We start from the raw sequence: 25,487 nt of genomic DNA, 5'->3' as shown, positions 1-25,487 counted from the left end.
TAAACTCCAGGCACGTCCAGTTCTCTGGAAGTACATGGGGCACAGAGGCTCCAGTAGTATGAGGGCAGCCATCCTAGAGATCTACAGCCAATGAGGAAGCAAAGCACACAGAAGGTGAGGTTAGGTGCCTGGTAAAAGGACTGGGATCTCGGCAGAGAGAACTCCGACAGCATCCACCAGAGGAGAATTGAATAATTCCTTCTCTGTGCACCAAACCACAACCTGATGTCCTTGCATTTCATCACACTTGTCATGAAATAGGGTGACTGTAGCAGTTTACATATCTGTTTCCCATGTTAGACCAGACTGTTCACTGAGGCCCTGAAACTGCATATGGTCTGCCTAAATACAGCTAGTTCAGTGATTTAAATATAATGGTGGTCAGTTACTATGTACTGAATAAGTGACCATAAATCGACTCGATTGTTAAAGAAAGGGGATAGCACATAGAGATTCTTTGGTTCGACAGTAACTGTAATGTTCATTGTCACTTTTGCAAGACCAGCTGTACTGTGGTTGATAATTTCCTCAGAAACCTCTCTTTTCCTCAATAGGAATATTATTACATAAGCAATAAACCACATCTGCTTATATTCTGGAAGAAAATACAATGACCACCTCGCAAATCTCTCATTGTCTACAGAGAAAGTTACTGCATTCAAATCCCACTTTCCTAAACCAAGAAACCTAGTCCTCTACAGTGCTTTGTGTACTTTTTAGGCAAATATGGTCTAAAACAGAACTGAATATGTTAATCAATGTAACAGATTTTAATATTATTTTTAAAAAGAGAGGAAACAATATCTTCAACTTTTTATTGTCCTTAAAATGATTGCTCACGTTGTTTCACAAGTAGGGGAAGAAAGTACAATGACCATTTAGATAAGAAATGCATAATCCAAGAACACCTTTCTTCAAACCAGTGGGGCACTGCCACTGGCAATGAGAATGTTGTTGCTTGAAATAATCATATATTCTTCCATAATTTAACATGCAACTGAGACATTATGTTAAAAATATCAAGGAAGAAGCCTATCAAATGCTAAGTGATTACAGAAATACTGATGGAATAAATGTATTCAGAAATAGGGTAATCTACGGGATGAAGATTAATGCAAAGGTCAGCAGCCCAAAGAACAAAGGCCCTGCCTTTCCTGACTCTGGGATACTTGAGAAGCAATTTCAAACCTCTCCACTGCTCTGGCACAAGCATAACCTGTGCGGCAAGCCATAGTTCCTAGTTGCTTCTTAGTGATGCTCCAAGGCTAAATGAGATAAAATTTATGTGCTGTGCTTTCAGCTCCATTGAGGAAAGGCACTGAATAAACTCAAGGATAATTTATGAATCCTGAGCTTGCAGTAGTCACTTCCAAGTCCATCTCATAAAAGGAAAAAAAATGGAAATAGGAGGCCAATGCTGTGTGGTTGGTTAAAAAACTCAGGAAACTTTGGGCAACGATGATAAGCCCAAACAAGATCATTTTATATACATAAGACCCTTGACTAATCCAGGAGAATCTCCAAAAAAAAACCTAATTCCTTCCATTGCCCAGACAATAGTTCACTGGCAGAACATCTGGTATATGAATCAGAGAAGTTTGTTCTGGCAGTCCTAGTCTGAGATCCAATATCTAATTTCCTTTTAATTTAGCATAATTATTTTTGTAAAACTTTATGGCTCTACTCCAGTGGATGTGCTTGGCAAGGACTGCCAAAATCCTGTGCTCTCTTCAGAGTCACATTCTTAGGCCAGCTTCTCCCTACTTTTTCTCCCTCCCTTCCAGTTGCATTTTACCTTCCTCCCTCTACCACTTAATCAGTGTCTGATTCTTTTATACTAATCTGTCTTGAAGAGAAGGGACAATAAGAATGTACTCTGAAAATTTAAATATGAGCATGTATTTGGAAATTCAATCTACTAGAATATTGTTCCAGCTAGTAGTGATGATTTGGGCTGCTCTGAGTTTGTTTTAATAACAGCCATCCTATCTACAGCTTTCAGTGTAGTTGAGTTACATCAGGTAAAGTTAGTCAGGACAAAGTAGCCACATCATTCAGAAACTGTGAGGGCCCCAACTGTTCCCCAACCAGTTTTCCTAAACCATTAAGTGACTGAACGAGTCCCATTTCCAAACTCATAATTCTATGCTTTTATCAAACACTTTCTCTGACCTGCAGGAATGTGTTTATTTGGAATTTAAAAAGAGAAATCTAGAAGGAAAATGCTATTCATATAGGCCTTAAAAATCTCAGCTGATTTTAAATGTCCAGATACAGGAAAAAAACAAGGAGAATCTTCTAAGTCTAAACCAAATCAGAATGATTCCTCTGGAGAAAAGACACAGTAACTGCTTGTTTTCAAAATACAAACTAAGGTCACATTAAGCCATGGTTAAGGAGGAAAAGGTAGCTGCTCTTCAGGAGTCTATCTATTCAGAGAGGAGGAAGTCAAGGGGAAAATCACTCTCCTCTGACTGACGCAGTGTAATTGTTTTCCTCATGACGGTGCCCCTGCAGTTTTCTCCCTTCTTAAGTTCCCATGGTTACAAAAGGACATGGCACACACTTTTATATATATACATATATATATATATTTTTTTTTAAATGACAAATCCCAGGGATGTAAAATGGCTTCCTGTGGTTAGCCTGAATTTGTCATTTTGCTTCCGAGATTTTCCTATTGGCCTACTTAACCTAGAACCACATGTACAAGGAATAATGTGAAGGGGGGATGGCTATTTTAAGAAACCGAAAATGCCAGGTAACCACTTGAAGGCCGTTACAATTTTATCCTCCACACACGCTCTCTAATGAGAGACGGAGCAGTTCACTCGAAAGGACAGAGCTCTGACGATCACAAACGTAACGCTGCTCTTTCTTACAGACTCTTCAGAAGAAGACTTGAAGAGTAAAAATTATGTTTCTTTGGACTATGAAGGGAGTTTTCAATTCAATCAACAGATTCTAAAATGTCTTTAATCAAGAAATTTTTCAAAAAGGTTTTTTAAAAGAGAGGTAACTTGAACTGAGCCACTTCGCGCACTCCTCAATGTGGGGTTTGTCCCTTTGCACTAAAGGGGAAGGAAAGCCATACATTCCTAATGGGGAATTAGAAAATCATTTTCTCGATGCCTACTCATTTCAGAAACAGGAGAATGCACATATATGAGGATAACAAGACCACCAGGAATTGGACTGAAGAGAAGTATCCAGCAGACGACATAATCGCCAAGGTGTGGGCAGACTAGATCAAATTTTGGAGATGTCATTTCTTAGTGTCCCCGCTGTTGCGTGACTAGGCGTTTTGGCTTCTTCTGGGACTTACAGATACAACCTTGTCTTTCTATTTGATGAACTCAAACCTTTACCAAGCAGCCTTTCTGCCAGCTTTGCTCATGCTGACTTGAACAGGGCAATAAGCTACACCAGATACAAGCCGTGAGGCATGTTTCCATGCCAAGAGACTCCAAAGCTGAAGGCAAGAACTTCATCAAATATTGTAAAATGAGGATTCAACATATTTCTAATCTACCTTAGAGTTAATCAATGCTACGTAATGACGATGTGTGAAATCTCACAGTGCGCTCCACAGTGCAGAAAGACCTCCCGGGTATCCTCGCACATGTCCACATCACTGAGGGTTGCAAGTGTAATAGGCTGAATTTTCTTCTGGATACGTTCTACTTAGGGCCCCTGCAAAGCTGTAGATTAAAATGATATGTACCACTTAGCTGTGGCTTACACACTAAAATGGACAACAGCAACAATTCAGCAGACAGCATTTTAACAAAAGCAGCCTAGGGACTTATTTTTGTTGGTTTGGTTTTCTAAAGAAACATACTTGATTCGATTTTTTATATTCCATTTTTTTAAGCCTTACAACTCTGAATAGATACTGTTTAGATCTAAGCAATACCCAAGTAATGAAGATGCGTCAAAAGTAAACATCCTCAGGGGAACACAGGCCTAAAGCAGTAGGTGATGAGCACGGCACAACTCTCTCAGGATGGCATAAACCAACAGTCCAGCTACCAGAGTCGGCAGGAGTCCGTGCCTCTGTTCATCGTGGAATTGGATGGACAGTTAAAAGCCTTCTGGAATTCTTCAAAGTTGCTAACTGCACCATTGACCCTGAAAAAGATATGTCAAAGTCCATGTCATTTAATTCTTACAAATCAACAGGTTCTGGATAAAACTGTATCAATATATTGCTTGATATGATGTTGCATTCATTTAATCTGTTTACAGGGAGATAACTGAAGCCCAAAACGGTTAAGTAAATTTCCAAAGAAATTAACAGAGCCGAGACTAGAACCAGACAAATGCTATTAATCTTCAAAATATCTTCAAATTTCTATAAACTGTAGGATCTACAATTCCTATAAATTGTATATAGGGTCGTATATTCCTATAAATTTACAAATTCCTACAAACTATAAGATTTACCAATACTTAGCTTTTCAAACTATTTTTTAATTTAACTTTTTAAGGAAGATATAACTGATAGAGAGTATACGCATTTAAAATGTAAAGCTCATTGAGTTCACATGTATACACCCATGTTACTACCACCCAGATCAAGACATGGGATATTTCCAGCACCTAGAAGGCTCCCTTGTGTGCCCTAACAGTAGCACCTCCAAGCATAACTACTAGTCTGACCACAGATTAGTTCTGCCTGTTTTTTAACTTCACATGAGTGGATCACATAGTATGCACTCTTTTGCCTCTGACTTCTTTCATTCAGTATTATGTCTGCTAAGATTCATCCATGTTGTTGCTATCTTTAAATTACCTTTTTTTAAAAAAAACATTTTTTTAATTTATTTATTTGGCTGCTCAGGGTCTTAGTTACAGCACACGGGATCTTCACTGCCGCGTGCAGGATCTTCAGTTGCGGCATGCGGGATCTTTAGTTGTCGCATGCGAACTCTTAGCTGCGGCATGTGGGAGCTAGTTCCCTGACCAGGGATCAAACCCGGGCCCCCTGCATTGGGAGCACGGAGTCTTAGCCACTGGACCACCAGGGAAGTCCCTAAATTATCTTTAAAGAACTCTTTCAATCTACAAAAACACTTTCTATAAACTCCTATTATGTTTGAAGGCTCATATTTACCTAGAATTTGGTTTATGCAACTGTAAACTAATGAATGGTGTCTAGCTGTTATTGATGAGTAATGCTTTACTGGAGTTAGCTCCAAAATCTGGTGTTCTTGCAAGTTCCCTGACTGCAGTAAAGACTGCGGATTCCTACTCAGCACTTTGATTCTAACTGCCTTTTGGAAGTGGTATTTCCATTGTGTGATTTCTGCTGCACTCAAAATCTACAGTTACCGCAGAGATCACTAACAAGCCAGGAAAAAACCTCCCCCCTCATCTATTTCTTACCCGACTGCATGTTCAAAAGGCTGACTAAGAGACAGCATTCTCGGCCACTGACTGTTTCTTCCCTAATGACTTTGTTCCCTATGGGCATTTGAATGAATATAATGGCCTGTATCCCCAAATTCCCATAACCTCTTGTGTTTTAGCTGGGATGTATGGGGGAGGGATGCAGGTTTCATAGTATGATTCACCCTGGGCAAGTGTTAAGGATAGAACTTAGCTGACAATCAGTAAGTATACCCTGCAAATTATCAGCTAAAATCCAACATTACAGGCAACTAGTTAGTAAAAGGAAATTAGTTTTTAAAAACTTATCTGTTGAGTAATTAATCCACTGTGTGGTTTCATCTGCACCATTTGTCAGTGGAATCAAATTTTAGTCCATTAGAGACTGTCAGCATTCTTGACAGTTTAGCCCAGTGGGGGAGAATTTCTAACACAATGATTAGATTTTTATGCTATTGGGTAATTTATAGTCAATTTCTGAAGCATTTCTAAGGCAAGGCTTTGGGAATAAGACTTTAAAACATAGGAGAAATTTTAGAAGACTTTCCTGCAATATGCTAATGGATTCATTTAAACATTAAATATAAAGATATCCAGATGTAATATTTTCTAAGCAAAGAACAAATAAATACAAATTATTACAGTTTCTTGCATTTACTATTATAACTCTGTCCCCTACTATAGAAAATTTCCCTCAAACTATGCTAGAAACCTAGCATGGGTTAAGTAATATTAACCTTAATTTTATTTTTACTTAATATTTTATACATTCTGACAATTAAATAAGATTGTAATTCATAATTCTTTTCCCTTCATATATAAACAATTGTTTCAAAATATGACTCAAACTAAAAGCCAAAATGTAGAGCTTTTGCCTCTAGATATGAATTACAATAGCTAAATATCACCATATATCCTCCTTTGTGTTCAGAGCTATTCAGAAAGTGGGCACTCATTCATGTCTGTTGGTTGGCTGCATGAAAGAACGAGAGGCATTAAATAGGATATTCTACAACACAGATTAAACCAGAGCTCTAGGTGTTTTAAGCCACAGTGCATAAGATCTCATCCTTATCTAAGAAAAGAGACTTTTTTGGCTCATGTTTCTAAAAAGTAGGCAGTTGGATAAATCAAACATGCCAGTTTACTGAGCACCTGTGGTGTGCTCATGGCACCCATGGATTGCTGCCTTTCAAAAATTGGAAGATAATAAATGGGAATTAATACTAAAGCTATGATTTGGATTCTAAATTACCTTTGGAGTCTTGTACAATCTCATAGATCTCTTGATACTAGAGGTGTGTACAAAAGCCTACTACAGAAATTTAGGTGAGAGAATGCTGACTAAACCAGCTTCCTACTAATTAAAGAAAAGATGCTTAGTTTCTGTTTGGCCAGATTTTTGTTTTGGTCTGTGAAATGGAGCTATCACTGTTCACAATGCAGGCTTTGGTCAGATCACCTATTTTAGAGCCCTGGGATGGCTGGGTAGGGGAGGAGATGGAGATGCACAGTTAAAAACTAGTGTCACCCATGTGCCTGTTTACCTAAACTGAGGGGGGCTGTGAGCACCAACTTGGATTTGTTCTCGGGCAGCTTCTGGTCTGTAGGAATTGCACCTCACCTAGAAGAGAAAACATCCCGATAATTATGTTTCCATTTCAATTACACATTTTCTACTGCCTTAACTGCTCCAAAGTATACTGAAGAGTAATTTTAGACTCAACGGATGACGAGCAGTTTTAGTAGATCAGATAAAACCTTCATCAGTAGTAACATCTATTATTCCAATCCCCAGAGTAGAAAGTTTTATCACTGTGAATACTTCCAGAATTTGAGTAAATTAAGAGAGGTTTGCAAACAAATGCTTTAAATCAAGAGAATAGCATATGTGTCCAGGAATCAACCAATGTGCTCATTCAGTTAACATAATGCTTGGAATAGCCCTTATCAAATTTAACCACATTCGTTTGAATCAATAAAATGAATCAATCATCCATTACTGAATATGGTCATGAGAAGTAAGTATTTTGCACCCTGGGTGCTTTGTCTGTTTCATCCTGGTTCAGGCCTCGGATAGGAGGACACTGCTGCATCTCCTTTGAAGTTAGGCATGGCTATATGACTTGCTCTGACCAATGAAACGTGAGCAGAAGTGATATATGTCACTTCCTGGCAGAAGCTTTAAAAATCTGGCAGAAGTTTTAAGAGTATTAAGAATAATTTAAGATGCTACAATTAAGGGCCAGTGCACATTTCCTCATATTTCTTCCCTATTCCTGTTGTGACCACGGAAGCACATGTGGAGATAAAGACCCCCAAACTCAGGTCCTTGAGTAGTAACTATGAGCAGAGCCCCACTGCTGACCCATGTTGGACATGGAGCATGAACAAGAAAAAAAACTTTTCCTTGCACTGTCTGTTCGTGTACCCTAACCTACTTAGTCCTGATTTGAACTGTCTTGAAATATGATATAGCTTGAAGTATGAATAGAATTAGGAAACATGAATATGATGGGGGGAATTCCAAGTGGAGGAGAAAATGGAAACAAAGACATATCTGAGAGAAGAAAAAGCAAGACAGTCAGCTTGGCTGGACCGTGTGGTGCCTGTGGGCAGCAAGGGGAGACCAGGGGAGGGTGAGGATAGGGCCAGATATCCGAAGTCCTGAGCAAGAGGCTACAGTGTTTAGACTATATTTAAACATTGGTTTTGAGCACAAAGGTGATAAAAAAATATATTTTTAAAAGATTTATCTGGCAGGGGTATAGTAGTAGGAGGAAATGAGAGAGTAGTTTGAAGATTATTTATGGGCCCCAGGAAGGTTCCCCATGAATGTCTACTAAATAAGTAGCAATGAGAAGAGAGAGAAGAAGGATAAGAAGAATATCTGAGGAAAAACTGACAGGTCACAGAAACTACAGGGATACAGGAAGCAGCAAAGGTGATACAATGCTATTGCTTTATTGCTTTTGATGAAGATAAACCATCCGTCACTGTGGTTCTGAATTTGACTTTGAAGATGTTTTTATAATGGGAGCACTTAACTTCCTCAGAAGCTAGCTAAGGTGAAGTTGTTTCTCACAATTTTACCTCACTTTTTCGTATGTTATTTCCTCTTACATTCTTACATTATTATATAGTATTGCCTTTGCTTCATATATCATTTATGAGATTTCTAAAAACACATTTTTGTTCTTACTGTTTTCCTAGTATCTTCTCAGGAGAGAAAATAATTTTACTCCTTATAAGCAGACTTATTTCAATGTACAAAAGGTTGAAAATCTCCTCAATCCGCCAGTAGGAAAAGCTCCAAGATAAGTTTCTCATTAGTAATATAAAATATCTTGTCATTTTTTTCTTAATCTCTTTAAAGTAAGTCATATATAGTTTGAAATTTTATTTGGAGATATTTCAAAACTATGACTGTAACGTTGATATCAGTTAATTTACTTCATCTACTAAGATGGACCTTAAGTTAGTAAGTAAGAACCTAAATAAGAACTGACAGACCTTGTACTTTGTCCTCTAGAGTAGAGGACAGCAAACATTTTCTGTAAGGGACAGATAATAAATATTTTAGGCTTTGCAGATCATAAGTCTCTGTTTTAACTACTCAACTCTGCCACTGTAGCACAAAAACAGCCATAGACAATGTGTAAAGTATAGAGCATGGCTGTTTTCCAATAAAACATTATTTACAAAAATAGACAGCAGGCAACATATGGCTCACGGGTTCTAGTTTGCGAATCCCTGCTCTAGAAAGTTCTAACTATATCTGTGTGCTTATTTTAGATATCTGACCCAGTACTGACCCAAAAGAAAGTCTCCTTAATTGAACTGTGTTAATCTCAGCCTTTTCAAGCAATTTATCTAAAAATGTCAAGTGTCTTCAATATACCCAGCCTCTTTGCTGGATGCTACGGAGATAAGTAAGAAGTGTATGAAGATACACTAGCTATGAAGATAAAAGTCTTTTACATTTTGATAACAATTAAGTATTCAACTGCATGGTAATGAAAATAAGTGCAAAGGAGTTGGAGATTTCTTTTTAACGAGAACTGGAGTCCTTGGGGAAGTTTGTGGAAGATGTGGAGGAGGTGGAACTTGACATGGATCCTGAAAGGTAAAGATGGAATTGAATAATCTGAGAGGGAGGAGTACGAAGGGGGTCGTCACTCTGTAGAAGGAAAATCAAAAGCAAAACCACAGGGACAATAATGAGCATGACATTGCGCGGTGGAAATGAGGACACCTGCCGGCTAAGTGTGAGTCTGGTGGAGCTATGGGAATTTAGAGCTGGTTGGGTAGAGTTGGATAAGACCGAGGAGAACTTTGAAAGGTGTTCGGTCTCAATGTGGTGGGCACTTGGGAGCCACTGCAGTTCCTTCGGCAGGTCAGTAATGAAATAAAAATGCTATTTCAGTGGCATGTAAGACAGACAGTGGTAGAAAGATGCCGAAGTCAGGAAAACATGCCATAAGGCTGTTGGGATAATCCAGAGTAGACGAGATCGAGGCCGACAGTCTATAGATGACGAAATAGGGTAATGGGGAGAAAGGGAGGCTGAATCTGAAGAGCAGTTAAAAGGATGAAACATCAGCTTTTGGGACACATGTCACAAAAATGAGGATAGGTAAATCAAATAAGACCTAAGAATCCAGGTTTCCTAACCAGGAAGACCCAAAGACTGAGGGTGAGGGTGTGCTGATAGAAGTGAGAAAACTAAAAAGGAAAGTCACTTTGTTGTTGACTCCACTTTTGCTGATGTCAGGTTGATAAATGATCATTTATTTAGTGTTGTCATGTCAGCTTTAAGAAATAAAGACCCCAGACAGATGAGAATTCTTTAGCCAGAGTCAACCGAAGAAGACATGGAAATGAATGAGCTTACTGAGGAGTGAACGAAAAGAGGAACAGGAAGTTGTACTGATGAAAACTTTTGCCTAGTTTTGAGCATACAGATACAGATTTGCCCACTGTGAGGCCACGCATCAGAACCGTCATCAACCCATCCCAGACTTGTTTGAAAATGAGGCCTACATATTGTGACATAAACCAGTGCAATAACCGAATAACAAAGAACAACTGGCACTTGCCTCATTGGCCAGATACTCAAACTCAGAATTGTGCCTTATTTAGGGCACATCTTTCAATTTCTGCTCAGAGAGCCCATTAAACTCACAAAAGGGTGACATGACTCTCCTTGCCTTTGTTGTTGTTGTTTTCAGCTCTAGTAGTCTTCACATGTTCATTTGGCAGTTGGGAACATAGCCTTGAGGGTCCCCCACAGGTTGAGAGTGGTGGGGTAAAGTCAGCAAATGAGGTAAAGGAGGAGAAATGCAGGAAACCACAGGGCCAAGAAAGCCAAAGAATGAGTCACTAGAAATGGTTACAAATAGTATCAAATACATTAAGAAGTCAGGGTATACTAAAAATCAAGTGAGTTACCACAAGGCTGGTAACCCACTTGATAAAAAATACCAATAAATCTTGATTCAATCAGTTAATTAATTATGTCTCACAGAACATGAAGGTGAAATTTGTCCAGAAAATAAGCAGCAAGATAAGATTTCAGCTGAAATCAAAGTTATGCCGTTAAACTTTTGTTCCAAACCTTTGATCTAGGGAGCAAGCCAAAGTCCCACATTTCATCTTTGATGCCCCTTCCTTGGTCTTACTCACTTGAGCATAACTCAGGAAGAAAAGCTGGTTGTTCGTGAATTCAATGCCGGGTAGGAGAGGCTCCTCAACCCCCTGCCTCTGGTCATTTATCCATTTCCTGTAAGCCTGGGGAGAGAAGTAGAAGAGATGATCTGCTGCAATAATGGCTTTTCTCTTTTCTCAGCCAGTGCAGAGATATTAAATATATCCTCCACCATGTGCAAAATGTATCCTATCAAGTTTTCCTTTAAGAAAACAAACACCTGGAAATGCAAGTCAACCTTGTATTGCTTAACAGTGAAGCAGGTTCACCTGCAAAAAGACCTTTCACTCAATAGATACCAAAGCAGGCACATGTTAAATAACGCCCCCTTCCCCCAAAAAGCTTTTCTTTCTATTCCTACCAGGGAACAAACAAATCTAACACAATGGCAAGCCGTATGGAAATAAATTTTGGGGCCAATCTATGGGCAATCTTTTTTAATTTTGCCAGGTAAGAGGGAAAACTATAATCTTCAGTCATCATCATTTTATAAAATAAAGTATATTTTCACTAGAATAGAGGAAAGATATAACCTCAAAATAACAGTTTGGTCTTTACACTGAATGCATTTAGCTTTATGAATGTCTTTCTACATCATCCTCATGTGTCTTGTTTAACCATGGACCAGTGGATGATAAAAACATTATTATGGACTCTTACCTGGCCCACTATATGAGAACCCCTAGCCTCTGACCGTAATTTAGAAGTTTGGTATTTTAAGAGAAAATTATAAGGAGGGCTACAGAGACTGTACTCAAGAAAACACCTACGAACCTAGCCCTGAGATTTCTGTAGCATGTTTTAATATTACACTGAATGTACCTTCTGAAAACTATCCTTTAAATACATGATTCTTAATAACAAATATTACTTTTAGGGTGACTTTACTCCCCAAAAAGGAAAAAGAAAGAAATGCAGCTCTATTCATATAATAGAATATAATAGAGTCAATGGGGAAATATAATTCAATTTACAGAAATTCGCAGAATTTACAGAACTCTAACTCCTCAAGAAAATGTCTGTGGTGTAAATTGAGGTGCACCCGTATGGTATTTTATAGTTTAATTTTTAAAATCACAGCAAATGTTGCAGTGCGTACCCTAAAAGCTTGTCGCAGACCTCCATTATCAGCAATATTTTCTCCCAGGGTCCTCTTCCCCTTCACCTAACAAAAAGAAAAAGAAAAGGAAAAAAAGAGTGTTTGACAGCCAACTGTCATTCAGCAAGAGGCATAAATATGATAGCAAGAGAAAGTGCCATATTTTAAAGAGAAAATTGCATTCAATAAATCAGAGGTAGTCATAACATATTGTGAGATGGCAAACTAACCCCAGCAAGGTGCTCCTGAACATAATTTCTGTTTTATTATGCTACACATTTCTTTCTCACCCACCTCTCTATTCTCACCAATTTAGCCAGCTCTAATAAAATGTTAACATGTTCTGAGTGACTCTGGTTAAATGGGGAAAAAATAGAAATATCAACATACAGATTACTTTCTCTGATTAACTCACCTAATTTGAGTATTCTTTTCAGTGGGCTTTATGTTTCCAAAAATCTACCATCCACACAGGAGCAAGGTTTTAAGACCAACCATTACCATTTTACCTTCAGCAAATTCCATGAAAAATTAAAAAGAGGATAGTTCTCATGGGGAACAAAAATCCAATAGAAGTAGTGCAGACCACAAGGTCAAGGCTTGCAATATGTATGACAACCAGCCAAGCACAGCGAAGAAATTCTTCCAAACATTTGAAGATTGTTTCTAAAACCCTTAAATAGGCTAGGACAAAAAAATATTCTAAACCAAGATGGCCCACAAGCCAAAATCCAACCTCCTGCTTGTTTTTCTACAGGCTGCAAGGTAAGCCTGGATTTAACATTTTTCAACAACTGGGGAGAAAATAGAAAGAAGGATAATATCTTGTGGCATGTGAAAATTATACAAAGTTCAAATTTCAGTGTCCATAATTCAAGTTTTATTGGAACACAGGCACATTCATTCAAGTATGTATTGTCTGTGGCTGTTTCCTTCCTACAGTGGCAGAGTTGAGTAGTTGCAACAGAGACCTTACAAGTCACAAAGCCTAAATTATTTACTACCTGGCCCTTTACAGAAAAAGTTTGCCAATCCCTGCATCAGAGACAAAATAATGCCCTATAATAATAAAGATGTCTATGTCATAAAAAAAAATTACTGTGAAAATATTACTTTATGTGGCAAAAGGGACATTTAAAATATGATTAAATTAAGGATCCTGAGCTGGAGACATTAGCCTACATTATCCAGGTGAGTTCAATGTAATTACAAGGGTCTGTACAAGTAGAGGAAAAGGAAGTTAGGAGAGTTAGTGTGTCAGAGTGATGCAACGTGAGGAGACTTGACCAATCATTGCTGGCTTTGAAAAAGAAAGGGGCCAGGAGTCAAGGAATGTGGGCAGCCTCTAAAAGCTAGAAAAGGCAAGGAAAGAGATTCTCTCCTACAGCAGCTAGAAAGGAAAGCGGCCCTGGTGACACCTTGACTCTAGCTCACTGAGACCTGAGTCAGAAATACAGAACTGTAAAATAATAAATTTGTGTTGTTTCAAGTCACTAAGTTTGTGGTGATTTGTTATAGCAGCAACAGGAAACTAATACACATTGTTCTAAACTTTCAAGCCACAGATGCTACCAACTCTTTATTTTTAAGCCAGCCCAATCCCCCAGGTATCAAGCAATACCAATGAATAAAAACAAATCTTGAGAAAATATTAATCTCTGTAATCACCCAGGATCCTCCTAGCTTCAGTCTCCAAAAGTTACCACTCCTGCTTTACATACCTTCTTTCTTTTATTACAGTCCTACGAGGTAAGTGCTATTATCACCATCCTTGCTTAACAAATGAGGAATCTAAAGCTGAGAGTGTGTCGCAGATGTCATTGGTGCTGCACCAGATCCCCTTTTCTACCGGGACTGTGAACCCAGTCCTGCAACTGCTAGTGGCTCAGGAAGATTAAGCTTAGCTTAGGGGAATCCCCTCACCTGGAGCTTGCTGGGAGGTGATACCCCCACCTCTCAGTAACTGACTGATGTGCAGTTAGAATAGCCCAGCCCCCTATCCCAGGCTGAACAATTTCTGTGATGCAATTCATGCTCCAGAATCCTCTATGGGATCAGACTGAGGCTAAACTTCTGAAACCAACAGGTCTTCCTCGCCACCTTACAGGTTTCTCCTGAAACTACTTCTGCAATGAACCTTTTTATCTAAGAAACCCCTATCTTGGGCTCTGCTTCTAATGGACCCGACCTAAGAGTGATTAACTGAACTGCCCATATTTCACAAGGATTCGAACCCAAGCAGTCTCTGTCCAGAGCCTTTGCTCCATAATATGTTACCTTCTCAAGTCTTAACTCCTCTTGACTCTAGTGCTTCCATTTATAACCACTCATGTTCAAATTTAATCTCCTTCCTTGTTCCCCTAAGCTTTTCTTTTAGAGGTGTGAGGACTAGCTTCACCCCTCAGGCCCCTCCCACTCTGGACCACCTCAGTAGACCATATGGCCCTAGATCTTTTTATTTCAGTATTTTTCCTTTATCATCAGTATTTTTTTTTAAAGTTGAGAATTATGTTTCTGTTTTTTTTAATTTATTTATTTAATTTATTTTATTTTTGGCTGCGTTGGGTCTTCATTGCTGTGCGCAGGCTCTTTCTCTGGTTGCAGCGAGCGGGGGCTACTCTTCGTTGCGGTGCGTGGGCTTCTTATTGCAGTGGCTTCTCTTGTTGCGGAGCACGGGCTCTAGGCGCGCGGGCTTCAATAGTTGTGGCACACAGGCTCAGTAGTTGTGGCTCGCGGGCTCTAGAGCACAGGCTCAGTAGTTGTGGCGCACGGGCTTAGTTGCTCTGCGGCATGTGGGATCTTCCCGGACCAGGGCTGGAACCCGTGTCCCCTGCATTGGCAGGCAGATTCTTAACCACTGTGCCACCAGGGAAGCCCCATGGCCCTAGGTTTGCCTCTCAGGACTCAACAGCTGCTAACAGCCCGTTTCTCTGATGTTCCATTGGAGCTCCCCCCAGTCCAACGCAAAGAATGATTCAGGTACAGAGGACTGGCCTCCACAAATGGAGCCAGAAAAATAAAGCATGGCCTTTTATATCCACAAAGGAAGCCACCCCTTCTCCTTGGGGAATAAGACTGAAGCTGTTTTCTGATGGTTGAATGGATTTATGCTGAGACAGGCATGCCCTTTCTATCGTCCTTGTTGCAAAGGTACACATTTGTCAGAATTCAGTTTCAGTATCTGACACTTTGGACAAAATGGATGTTGTAGAATAGTCTCCACCCAATACATCACCCAGGTTTAAAATGAACTTAAAATAAGAGAACACGAGCATGATATGGAGGGAAGAGTAGTGATGTTGGAGTCATACCAATCTAAGCTCTAATGTAGATTCTACCATGGGTTTTAATCTCTCTGAGCCTCAGTTTCCTCATATGTAAAACAGGCTAGTAATATGCACACCTCTCAGAACCAGTATGAGGATTAAATATGTTTCAATTAAGTGTAACGTCTAACTCCCATGCCTGCATATAATAATCACCAGGAAATATGCATTCCCCTTCCTCCAAGAAAACTGCTCTTCTATTGTTTTTTGGTTTTTTAGCCCCTATTGTATTGTTCTCTCCTGGGATGGCATACTTATGAGTATGTCACAAAGTATTAGGGATATTAACTACAATTTATTGAGCACTTATTGCATAGCAGGCATCATGCCGGTGCTTTACATTATCTCAGTCATTTAATTCTTAAGACAAACTAACGAGTTCAAAAATAGCTGCCCATTTCACAGATGAAGACTCTGAGACACAGGAATGTTAAATAACTCGCCCAAGTTCAAAAAAAACTTACAACCTGCAACTGGTTGAACCAAAATTTGGAGCTGTGTCTGACTCTAGAATCCCTCCCCTATGTTTTTTTTTTTTTATTTAGAGATACTTTGCTAGTTTCTGTAATCAAACCCATGCAGATAAGACCTTACAAACTTAATACAGTGTGCTACCCCTGTCCAAATGGAAAAATTATGTTTAATGCTTCTAGACCAATATGGCTGCTAATTTCTATACAATGCCAACCCAACACGGTACAACTGGGATACTTTCTCCAAAGTTGACAGCACAGCTAAAGTTTCCAAATATTCAAATTATATATATGTGTGTATATATAGAGAGAGGTATACAGACAGATAGATAGATTTATAGAAAAGACCAATAGTAGTATGTTATGCATCAGTAGCAGCAACAGCTTATCCAGGTTCTGCAGTCATCTGAACAAAATTATAGAGACATCTAGCACATGCTATTAAAAAAAAAAAAAAAAAAAGGTAAAAAACAAAACCCCAGAAAACAGCAATGTTCTGTTACTGTTGTGGTACCTGGCACCATTTTTTTTATTAGCTTCTCAATCATCATCTGGGAAGAACCCTATGCTTTTCTTGAAGCAACATATATTCTAGATGGATTTTCACAATGTGATAACCCCTGAATTGAAAACAGATACACAGAAGCGCCCTTTTTAGGTCTTCCCATGACACAGTTGTAGATATTTTAAAAATATATGGGCAGAGAAATGGCTTTCCAGGACACTGACCAAGGAGCTAGAGATACTATTCAAGGATACAGAGTCTGGTTTCTCCTCCTGGATAAGGGATGGTCTCCCTGTGCTGCATACGCTTTAAGAACCAGGAGAACCAACTCAGTGTTCATAAATGTTCCCTTTAAAAGTGCACGGACTTTTACCTAAATTCTTCTGGAATGGTGAAATAAACCCCAGTATAACAGACTTGAGGCATAGTGAGGTTTCAGGTGCTTTTCCAGCCCAAGTTGTCAGGATGGAGCACATGCCTGACTAACAGACCAAGAGACTCTGGGGAAACTACGTGTAAATACACTGACCTACTCCAGTTCTGTGTGGTCCCCTGCTTCTCTTAGGTGTTGTGCCCTTGACTAGATGAATTAGGAGGACACAGTTTGCATGTGTGTTTTAGAGGAAGATCTTCATGCAGATCCATACCTACCAACAATTCTTCATTATTGGTCTCATTGTCAAATACAGTGAGAGAAATCTGTGTCTTGTAACTATGAAAGCAGGGACAGAAAATACAATGGAAAACTACAAGAAAAAACTAACAGTGGGGGAAGGGAATGAAAGCTAACCTGATCAAACCAGCAAAATAAGAAAAGAAAAAAGAAGTAAAAACAATGTACAGGAGATAAACTATACAGAGAAAACTATAAAGTCGTATTTGAAAACCTAAAACAAATACCAAACAGATGGGAAGGCATACCACGTTCTTGAACAAGAAGACTATGACAAAAATGTCAATTCCATACATTTAATGTGATTTAACTTAGAATCTCAATGGGATTCTCTTGGGGAGTGGGTGGAGAATGGGTAAAATGATCTTGGAGTGTATACAGAAGTATATTTGCCTGAGAATGGCCAAGTATATAAAAGAAGAACAGTGAGGGAGAGCTTGTATTGGCAGATACCAGAAAAATCCACATAGCCATAGTAATAACGCATTGGTATATAAATCAACAAATAGATCAGTGGAATAGAATATATAATCCAGAAATTTATCTCAGTATATATGAGATTCTAATATTTGACAAACATTCAATTAAGTAAGAAAAAAATGTCTTTTAGTCACTGATGCTGGATCAATTGACTATCCTCTTGGAAGAAGATAAAAGTGAACTCTCGTATTAAACTCCACAGCAAAATAAGTTTCACACGCTTCAATATTTAAATGTAAAATAACAAAACAATAAAAACCTTCCCAGAAAAGCTGGGAGACTACACATATGATATAGAATGGAAATGCAGAAACAATTTTTTAAGAGAGATAGGTATCTTTGACTATATGGAAATATTTAAATTTTGTTTGTCAAAAGATACCATATACAAAGTACAATGGATGAGAAATATATTGAGGAGAAAGTAGTATAAGATGAATGACAAATAAAATTTTTAACATCTATAATATTTTTTAAGGTCTCATAAATTGACAAGTAAATAACTCAATACATAAATTCTCCTCCATCCATCACTGGTGGGAATATGAAATATTATAACTTCTTAGTAACAGTAGGAATCTATCCTCTATGGAAAAAAAGAATATATACCTAATAAGAGTATTTAGTGCAGCAGCATTTACTGTGGAGAAATAATTGGAGACACAGTGTAACCCTCAACAAGACATTAGTCAGCTGTGTTAGAGTACATTCACACCGTGGACTTCCAGGCAGCCACTGAAAACAGTGAAGTAAAAGCACGTGTGTGCATACACACGTGCGTGTGTATGTATGTGTGTAACTCTACGTGAGCATGGGAAAAAGTATATCAGGGTTATTGAGATGGATTACAGGTGGAGAAGATAAAAGTGATGAGAGGGAAAGGGGAAGGAGGTAGAGGTGAAGACAAAACAGGAAAGGAACAACATTCCACACAGAAAAAGCATGTATAAAATTACATTCGTGGGGCTTCCCTGGTGGCACAGTGGTTGAGAGTCTGCTTGCTAGTGCAGGGGATACGGGTTCGAGCCCTGGTCTGGGAAGATCCCACATGCCGCAGAGCAGCTGGGCCCGTGGGCCACAATTACTGAGCCTGCGCGTCTGGAGCCTGTGCTCCGCAACAAGAGAGGCCGCGATAGTGAGAGGCCCGCGCACCGCGATGAAGAGTGGCCCCCGCTTGCCGCAACTAGAGAAAGCCCTCGCAGAGAAACGAAGACCCAACACAGCCATAAATAAATAAATAAATAAATAAATAAAAATTAAAAAACAAAAAACAAACAAACAAAAACTACTAAAATTACATTCGTGCCTTTATAGGAATGTATATATGTATATATAATAGAGAATCAGCATTTTAAAAGTCATTTCTTTTGTTCAAAATTCTTTATCTAAGAACTCTTAACCAATTCAGAGTCATTAATTCAAATGAGTGACGTTTTATTTCAATGAATTAAACCTAACCAGTAGTTTGGAAGGAAATCTTTTTAATGATATAGAGTGTAGATTTGTGAGAATTTTATTGTTTATCTTTGCTACAGAGTTTTCTGTACTAATCTGAATCTAGGAGAACAGACTAATGTTTAGGCCTGTGATTTTCAAACTTTAGCTTATATCAGAATCACCTGAGGGCTGATGAAAAGACAGACTGCCAGACTGCCAGACCCCACGCTCCCACCCACCGCCGCTCCCCACTCCCCACCCCCGAGATTCTCAGTCAGTAGGTCTGGATTAAGACTAAAGAATTTACATCCCTGACAAGTTCCCCAGGGAGGCTGATGCTGTTGGCCTGGGAACCGCACTTTGAGAACCGATGGTCTAAAGCAAGCTAGTGTCTACGTGAGGAAGAAGGACTCACAAGATGCCCCCTTCGCCGCAGCTGTACTCACATTTAAGCCAGCTTTCTTCCAATAATAGTTGCTATACTGGCTAATCATGCACTTTGTTTTTTCCTTAAACTTTTCTTCTGAGTCAACAGACCACCAAGGATCCAGGTTTCCATTTTTATCATATTTTCTACCTGGCAAAAAGGAAAGTTAAAAGATACTCGTATTATTTATGGAAACAAATTCATTTCTTCATCTTCCCTTTCCCTCACTTCAACAAGCCTTGAAAAGACAGTTCCAGCAGCAGGGACCACTCCTGGAAGCAGTTCCTGCCTTCTCTCCAGTGTCACAGGTTAATTGTAAAAAGCAAGGAAAGGAGAAAGAGGTCTGAGGAAGTTCTTTCCTTCTAAGCAACAAAGAATACTTTAAGATTTATCAACTTATGGCATGTACCGTTCTGGACCAATCTTAGATTCTTTGTTTTCACCTGCTCTGACCCAAAATATTCTCTAAATTTTGAAATGAAATGGCTTTCAGAAAGCCCATGGAAGGAGTCAAAGCGCCACTACCAGTGAAATTCCAAGCAATCCATAGGAACAGCCTCGGTGAGTCACTCACACCCTGCGACCACAGCCCCTGACTCAGCGCTAAAGGATCGTGTTTCCTCCAAGTTGCCAGGAGCCAAGAGACACATAAAACCTCTGTTATGAATCATTCCACAGCCATCAGTGTAGATGGAAGGCCCATCTGTCCTGCTTTGACAGGGAAGGTTGCTCTAAAAAGAGAACTTGGAACAAGAATGGAAATCTCCAAAACATAACAGAAAAAAAGATTAGTTATACATGCTTTTTTGCTACAGGCTCACTCTTCATTTTCTCTACATCCCTCAAAAAAAAGTCTGGGTGTATCTGGACTATCTTTTACACTCAAGGTTACTATTGGTTTAAATTTAATTATGCAGAGAACTCTTCACTGGGCTTACGAGAAAGTCCCCTAAGCAAAGCTGTTAACTGAAACAATCCAAAGCTCTTCAGCAAGGCTGGGTGCCACTGCCACCAACCCCTGGCAGAGCAGAGAGGCACTGTCCCCACCCACGAGCCAAGCGATCATGAAACAGTTACTGTGCAATGCACTGTTCTAAGTATTGGTTACAGAGTGAAATGCCATCTTTAGATTCTGTCCTTTGAGAGAGAATCCAAAAGGCTTCCAGAAGATTCTGAGGGAGAACTACACTTAAGTTTCCCATGAAGAAAGGCCCAGAACCAAGAGACCACTACTGGCTTTTGTTTCTTAGCTAAGACTCTCCTCTCAGATAACCCAAACATGCAATTCAGAAAGTGTAGCTCTGGGGATTCAGATGACTACAAGGCAGCTACATTTGAACAGGGAGGGGAGGCCAGGGGGGCAAAAAACTTAGGTGATTAAGGAAAGGCTGGTGGGAGTACAAGAAGAATTATCCAGAAGGAGAGGAATCAAAAGGGTCTCTGGCCCTGGGGTAGGCATCCAGGAAAGGATGTTGGAGACATCACAGACATGGAAGAAAGAGGTCCCTCTATACAGTGTGGCCTTGGGCCAGGCAGTTCTTGAGTCTGCCCTGTAAATCACTGTGTGGATGTGGATGTGATCGCGATTTGCTGCTAATTCCTAAGTTTCGGAGATTTCATGTGTCTTTCCAATAAAACTCCAAAGTTAAAGGAGAAAGGAGTTCTCATTAAAAATGATGACTCTCAAAGGGCAATCATTTCTTTAGTTTATGCCATATTCTGCTCTTTCCTTTTGCTTAAATGTCATCAGGATACATAGCATACTCTATATTATTCATTATTAGGAAAGCATAGCCTTTCTAAAAAAATTCTGAATATATGACAGCATAGAGAAAAACAGACATTAAGCATTGCATAATCCTTGAAATAGTATAAAGGAACTAGTCAGCCAAGCTTCAGAGTCCTAACTCGCTGAGTCCTAACTTGGCAGCATGTATAATCATCTTCAGAGCAGAGCTCACACCTCCAGGGAGAGCATCTCAAAACGGTGAATAAAGAAATGAAAGGAAGAGAAGCTATAACGTAATTCCTGTAACTACTGCGGCAGCTACAGCAATCCAGATCTAAATGCAAAGCTAATTTCCTTGAAATTACAAGGTCTTTTTTTTTTCATTCTACCCCATCTCCAATGGGAACAATTATTTATTTATTGCAAGCTATCACAGCAAGACACGGGGGAAAGTTTTCAATCAGCAATCATACTGCTTTGGATAATCTTCAATCTATGATGATACCACTATGCAAAGATAATAGCAACAATTAACATCCATATGGTCAACATGACCATAAAAGCATCAGCTTATACACTGAACCAGTACTTACCATTATTATCAAATCCATGTGTAAATTCATGTCCAACAATTACTCCTATAGCGCCATAACTCAGAGATCTACAGCATAAATGTATAATTGGGAGAAAATTATAAGCATGAACGTCAGAGCATAATCCTTCAATATTTTCTCAACAAAAAGCCAAGATAATCTGTTTACTAACCACACTCACAAAATTGTTAAAAAAAAAAAAAAAAGTAAACACATCCTTCTCATTGAAATAGACAAAGAAAATATAATTTCTAACATTGTCATTATGAGCATTTATGGGCCTTAGTTCCTACCCTGTGAAATTAGGGATGTGACAGAGATGGTTTTTGAAGTCCCTTCCAGCCCTAAGGCTTCTATGGTTCTATATCCGCTCTAGCTGTAGTTTATATTTATAAACACCCAAAGCAGCAGCAGGGTTTGTAAAGATCCTGTCAGTAAACATACTGTTTATTTTTTATCTGAGAACCTGTTGAAAAATCACTATAGACTTAGAAGTTAAATTGTTTTCCAAACGGAGTCATGAAACAGGAATAGAGCAGAGATTAAAAGGGATCACTCTGCTTTCAAAGGTAGTCACGTTCCTCTGCTTCTGTGACAGACAAATTCACAACTGAACAGCAAAGATTGTGAAGCCGGAACCAGATCTGGAAAAGGCGTTATATTATTTCTCTTCACCTCTAAAGAACCATGTGGTAGATCACCTACAAAGGTGACCACCGACAATGCCACCCACCCTGAATGCATGTGCTCCTCCTCCCACCAAGAGGAAAGCTATTTCCTCCCCCCTTGAATCTGGATGAGCCTTGGGACTTGTTGTGGCCAACAGAATGCAGCGGAAGGGGCCGGGTGTGACTTCTGGGCTGAGGCCTTATAACTTCCATTTTTGTGCCCCCTTGGAAGTCAGCTGCAGTGTAAAGAAGTTGGGGTAATGAGCTGGAGAAAGAGAAGCCAAGTGAAGCAAGTGAGAGATGCCAAACGTCGAGAGACCTCTAAAGAAAGAGAGAGGCCCAGCCAGGCCCCAGCCATTAGAGCCAGCCCAACTGAGGCACCAGACATGTGAGCAAAATCATCTTAGATCCTATGGCCCCCGTCGAGCTGTCCCAGCCAATATTACACAGAGCAGAAACAAGCTGTCTCGGCTGAGTCCCGCCCAAATTGCAGAATCATGAGCCAACAGTGGTGGCGCTTTGTTACGGAGCAATAGGTAACTGAAAGAGAACATATAAATCATATATCAGGAAATCAATAGGGGGGCTTCCCTATATGTGTGTCTGGGATCTTCTCTCTCAACTAAAAGTTCCCTGAAAGCCAAACCCTTATCTACTTGATTGCTGCTAAATTCTCCGTACCTAGTACACAGTAAGAAAGTAATAATGATTTAACTAATTGATTAATTAACTTTACCATTTCTTGCAAGTGACAGATCAATATGTAACTTATTTTAGTCATTTAACATGTGCATGAGGATTACAGACAACTTAAAATCCTTGTTATAAGGATTCTTCCTAAGATTTGTAATTATACTAAAAATATTTCACAGTTGGTTCCTGATGCAACATCAAAGTCACCCAGCAAATAGATAGGACCTATGAGTGGAAGGAACAAAAATTTTTGAAGCAACATGTTATTACAGGACATAATGATCCTTAACATGTTAATTGTTTGTCTCAACTATACCCAAGGAAGTGCTGTAAGATTTAATTTTTCCCTTTGGTGGCAGTTCCTTCCTTTGTTATTTCTTTCCTGCAAGGTAATTTGCATTTGAAAAAATGCTTTCCTACTGTTTTTCCATCATTGCAAACCTTCATTAAAGAAGTAAGAGTAAAATTATGCATTTCAATCATAGACCTATCAGAGCAGTGTGGGACAAACTTGTAATTTTACATAGTGCTAATTTTTGCAGCAGTAGCTATCACTATGCAGGCTGTAACATTTCATTTTTTCCAGGACTCTCAGCTGAGAATAGTACTTGGTCCTCTACAAGCCTCGGTCAATGCTGTTGACTGGATGAATTTAAGGGATGAACAATGGAAGCTTATAGCAACCGCTGTGCAATAAATGTCCCTTAAGAGGGACTGCTCCAACGAGCTTCCTATTTGCAAAGGGTAATAGAGAATTCAGAAAATGATTGAATCATTGCAAGTTCCAATTCTCAGTTACATAATCACAATCTTTTGGACAAGAGCCAAAGAAAAAGTAATTTTAGATGACTAAGCCTGACAATGATAATGTTTCTTAATACTAAATTCACATCTTCGTTTTATCAATGGACGTTATTTAAATTAGCATGTCATAAAAATAAATAAATAAACTTGTATGCCTTTTAAAGTGTGACTTGCTGGCCAGAAACAAGAAGACTCCTGCAGAGAAAATCTAGCCTTCCAAAAATAAAATGGGGAAGATGACACTTTTTCCACCTACTCAGTTTCTCTTTTGTTCTTTCTACCCGAGGGGTTTAACATAAGCACAGGATTTGCTGTCAACAACAAAACCACCATACTGCTGTCTGGAGCAACCATGAGCCCATGCTGTCATCAGGTAGAGGCTATTCTATGCCTGAAGTGGAAATGCATAAAAATCTCAGAGTTACAGGCAGCTTTAAGGTCACTTAGTTCAATTCCTTAGCAGAGGTCTACAAAAACCCATTCAAATGGTCCTAAGACTTCTCCCCTTAGGCATGTTCAATAACCAGGAGCTCATCCCCTTCTGAGGTGGCCCATTCCCTCTTTGAGTAGTTCTAAACAAAACGGTGCTCCTAATGTTGATCTAGAATCTCTCTTCTCTCTATTGGTCTAGTGTAGTGGTCTAAGGTATTCTAAACACCCCTCTGACCTCCCCAAATTTAGTAAATGATTCTGCTACCTTAACTTTCCTTCAAAAATGTGAAAACAGTTACGAGTTTATCCCTCAAGTGTTCTCTTCTCAAGTTCTTTCAACTCTTTTCTCTTCAGTCATAAATTCTAGACCAGCAGTTCCCAAAACACAGGAAGAAGGGGAGTTTAGGGACTTCTGGCAGGACTTCTTGGGAATTTTTATGCTGCTAAGTACTGTGAGTCTCCAAAACAAAGGGGAGGGGAGGACAACTCACCTCTATTACTACTTCACGGAACACACACTTTGGGATATTTTGTCTTAGGCCATTTAAATCCTGATTCTTTCCTCTGGAAATAATTCAGCTTGTTGATGTCGCCACAATTAGACCCAACACTCATGGGAGGGCTAAGGTGACCAGTGTGAGCAGAAAGAATACCCACTCGTTGGTTCTGGAGGAAATCCATCTAGAACAGATGGATGTACGGGAACCCATCTCACCAGACTGTGATTTCCATCTCTCCAGCATCTCCACATTTCCAATGTTGAGTGCCCAAACGATGCTTAATAATTATTCATTGAATGGGTATGTTAATAGAGGATGAATGGCTTCAATGCAAACATAGAACACGTAGGAAAAAAATAAAAATCTCTCTCCCACTCAGCATAAGGTTGAACACTAACATTTCCTAAGTTTCTATGATTTTGACTTCTATATCAGAAAATCATCTCGTGGACCCAATAAACAAATACATTGATCAATAAATTCAAAACCCAACCAGACTATGTCCAAGCGTCCAGGTATATAACCACAGAAGATCAGTTAAATCGCTGAT

At 39.2% G+C, this 25,487-nt stretch overlaps 1 protein-coding gene across 2 annotated transcripts in view; it reads right to left on the bottom strand.

The window, feature by feature from the left end:
* Window positions 1-836: 836 nt before the first annotated feature.
* PHEX (phosphate regulating endopeptidase homolog X-linked) overlaps window positions 837-25,487 on the bottom strand; it is a 194,712-nt gene continuing 170,061 nt past the window's right edge. For both annotated transcript variants that reach the window (XM_036841159.1, XM_036841160.1), the window contains 6 exons: window positions 21,841-21,908; window positions 19,538-19,668; window positions 12,198-12,263; window positions 11,077-11,181; window positions 6,939-7,015; window positions 837-4,131 (listed from right to left, as the gene is read on the bottom strand). In XM_036841159.1, the coding sequence (XP_036697054.1) occupies window positions 4,029-4,131; window positions 6,939-7,015; window positions 11,077-11,181; window positions 12,198-12,263; window positions 19,538-19,668; window positions 21,841-21,908 (550 nt within the window). In that variant the 3' untranslated portion in view covers window positions 837-4,028. The remainder of the gene's footprint in view (window positions 4,132-6,938; window positions 7,016-11,076; window positions 11,182-12,197; window positions 12,264-19,537; window positions 19,669-21,840; window positions 21,909-25,487) is intronic.

Source organism: Balaenoptera musculus, chromosome X (genome assembly GCF_009873245.2).
Source record: "Balaenoptera musculus isolate JJ_BM4_2016_0621 chromosome X, mBalMus1.pri.v3, whole genome shotgun sequence".
Lineage (NCBI taxonomy): Eukaryota > Metazoa > Chordata > Mammalia > Artiodactyla > Balaenopteridae > Balaenoptera > Balaenoptera musculus.
This window is presented reverse-complemented; position numbering and strand designations above follow the sequence as displayed.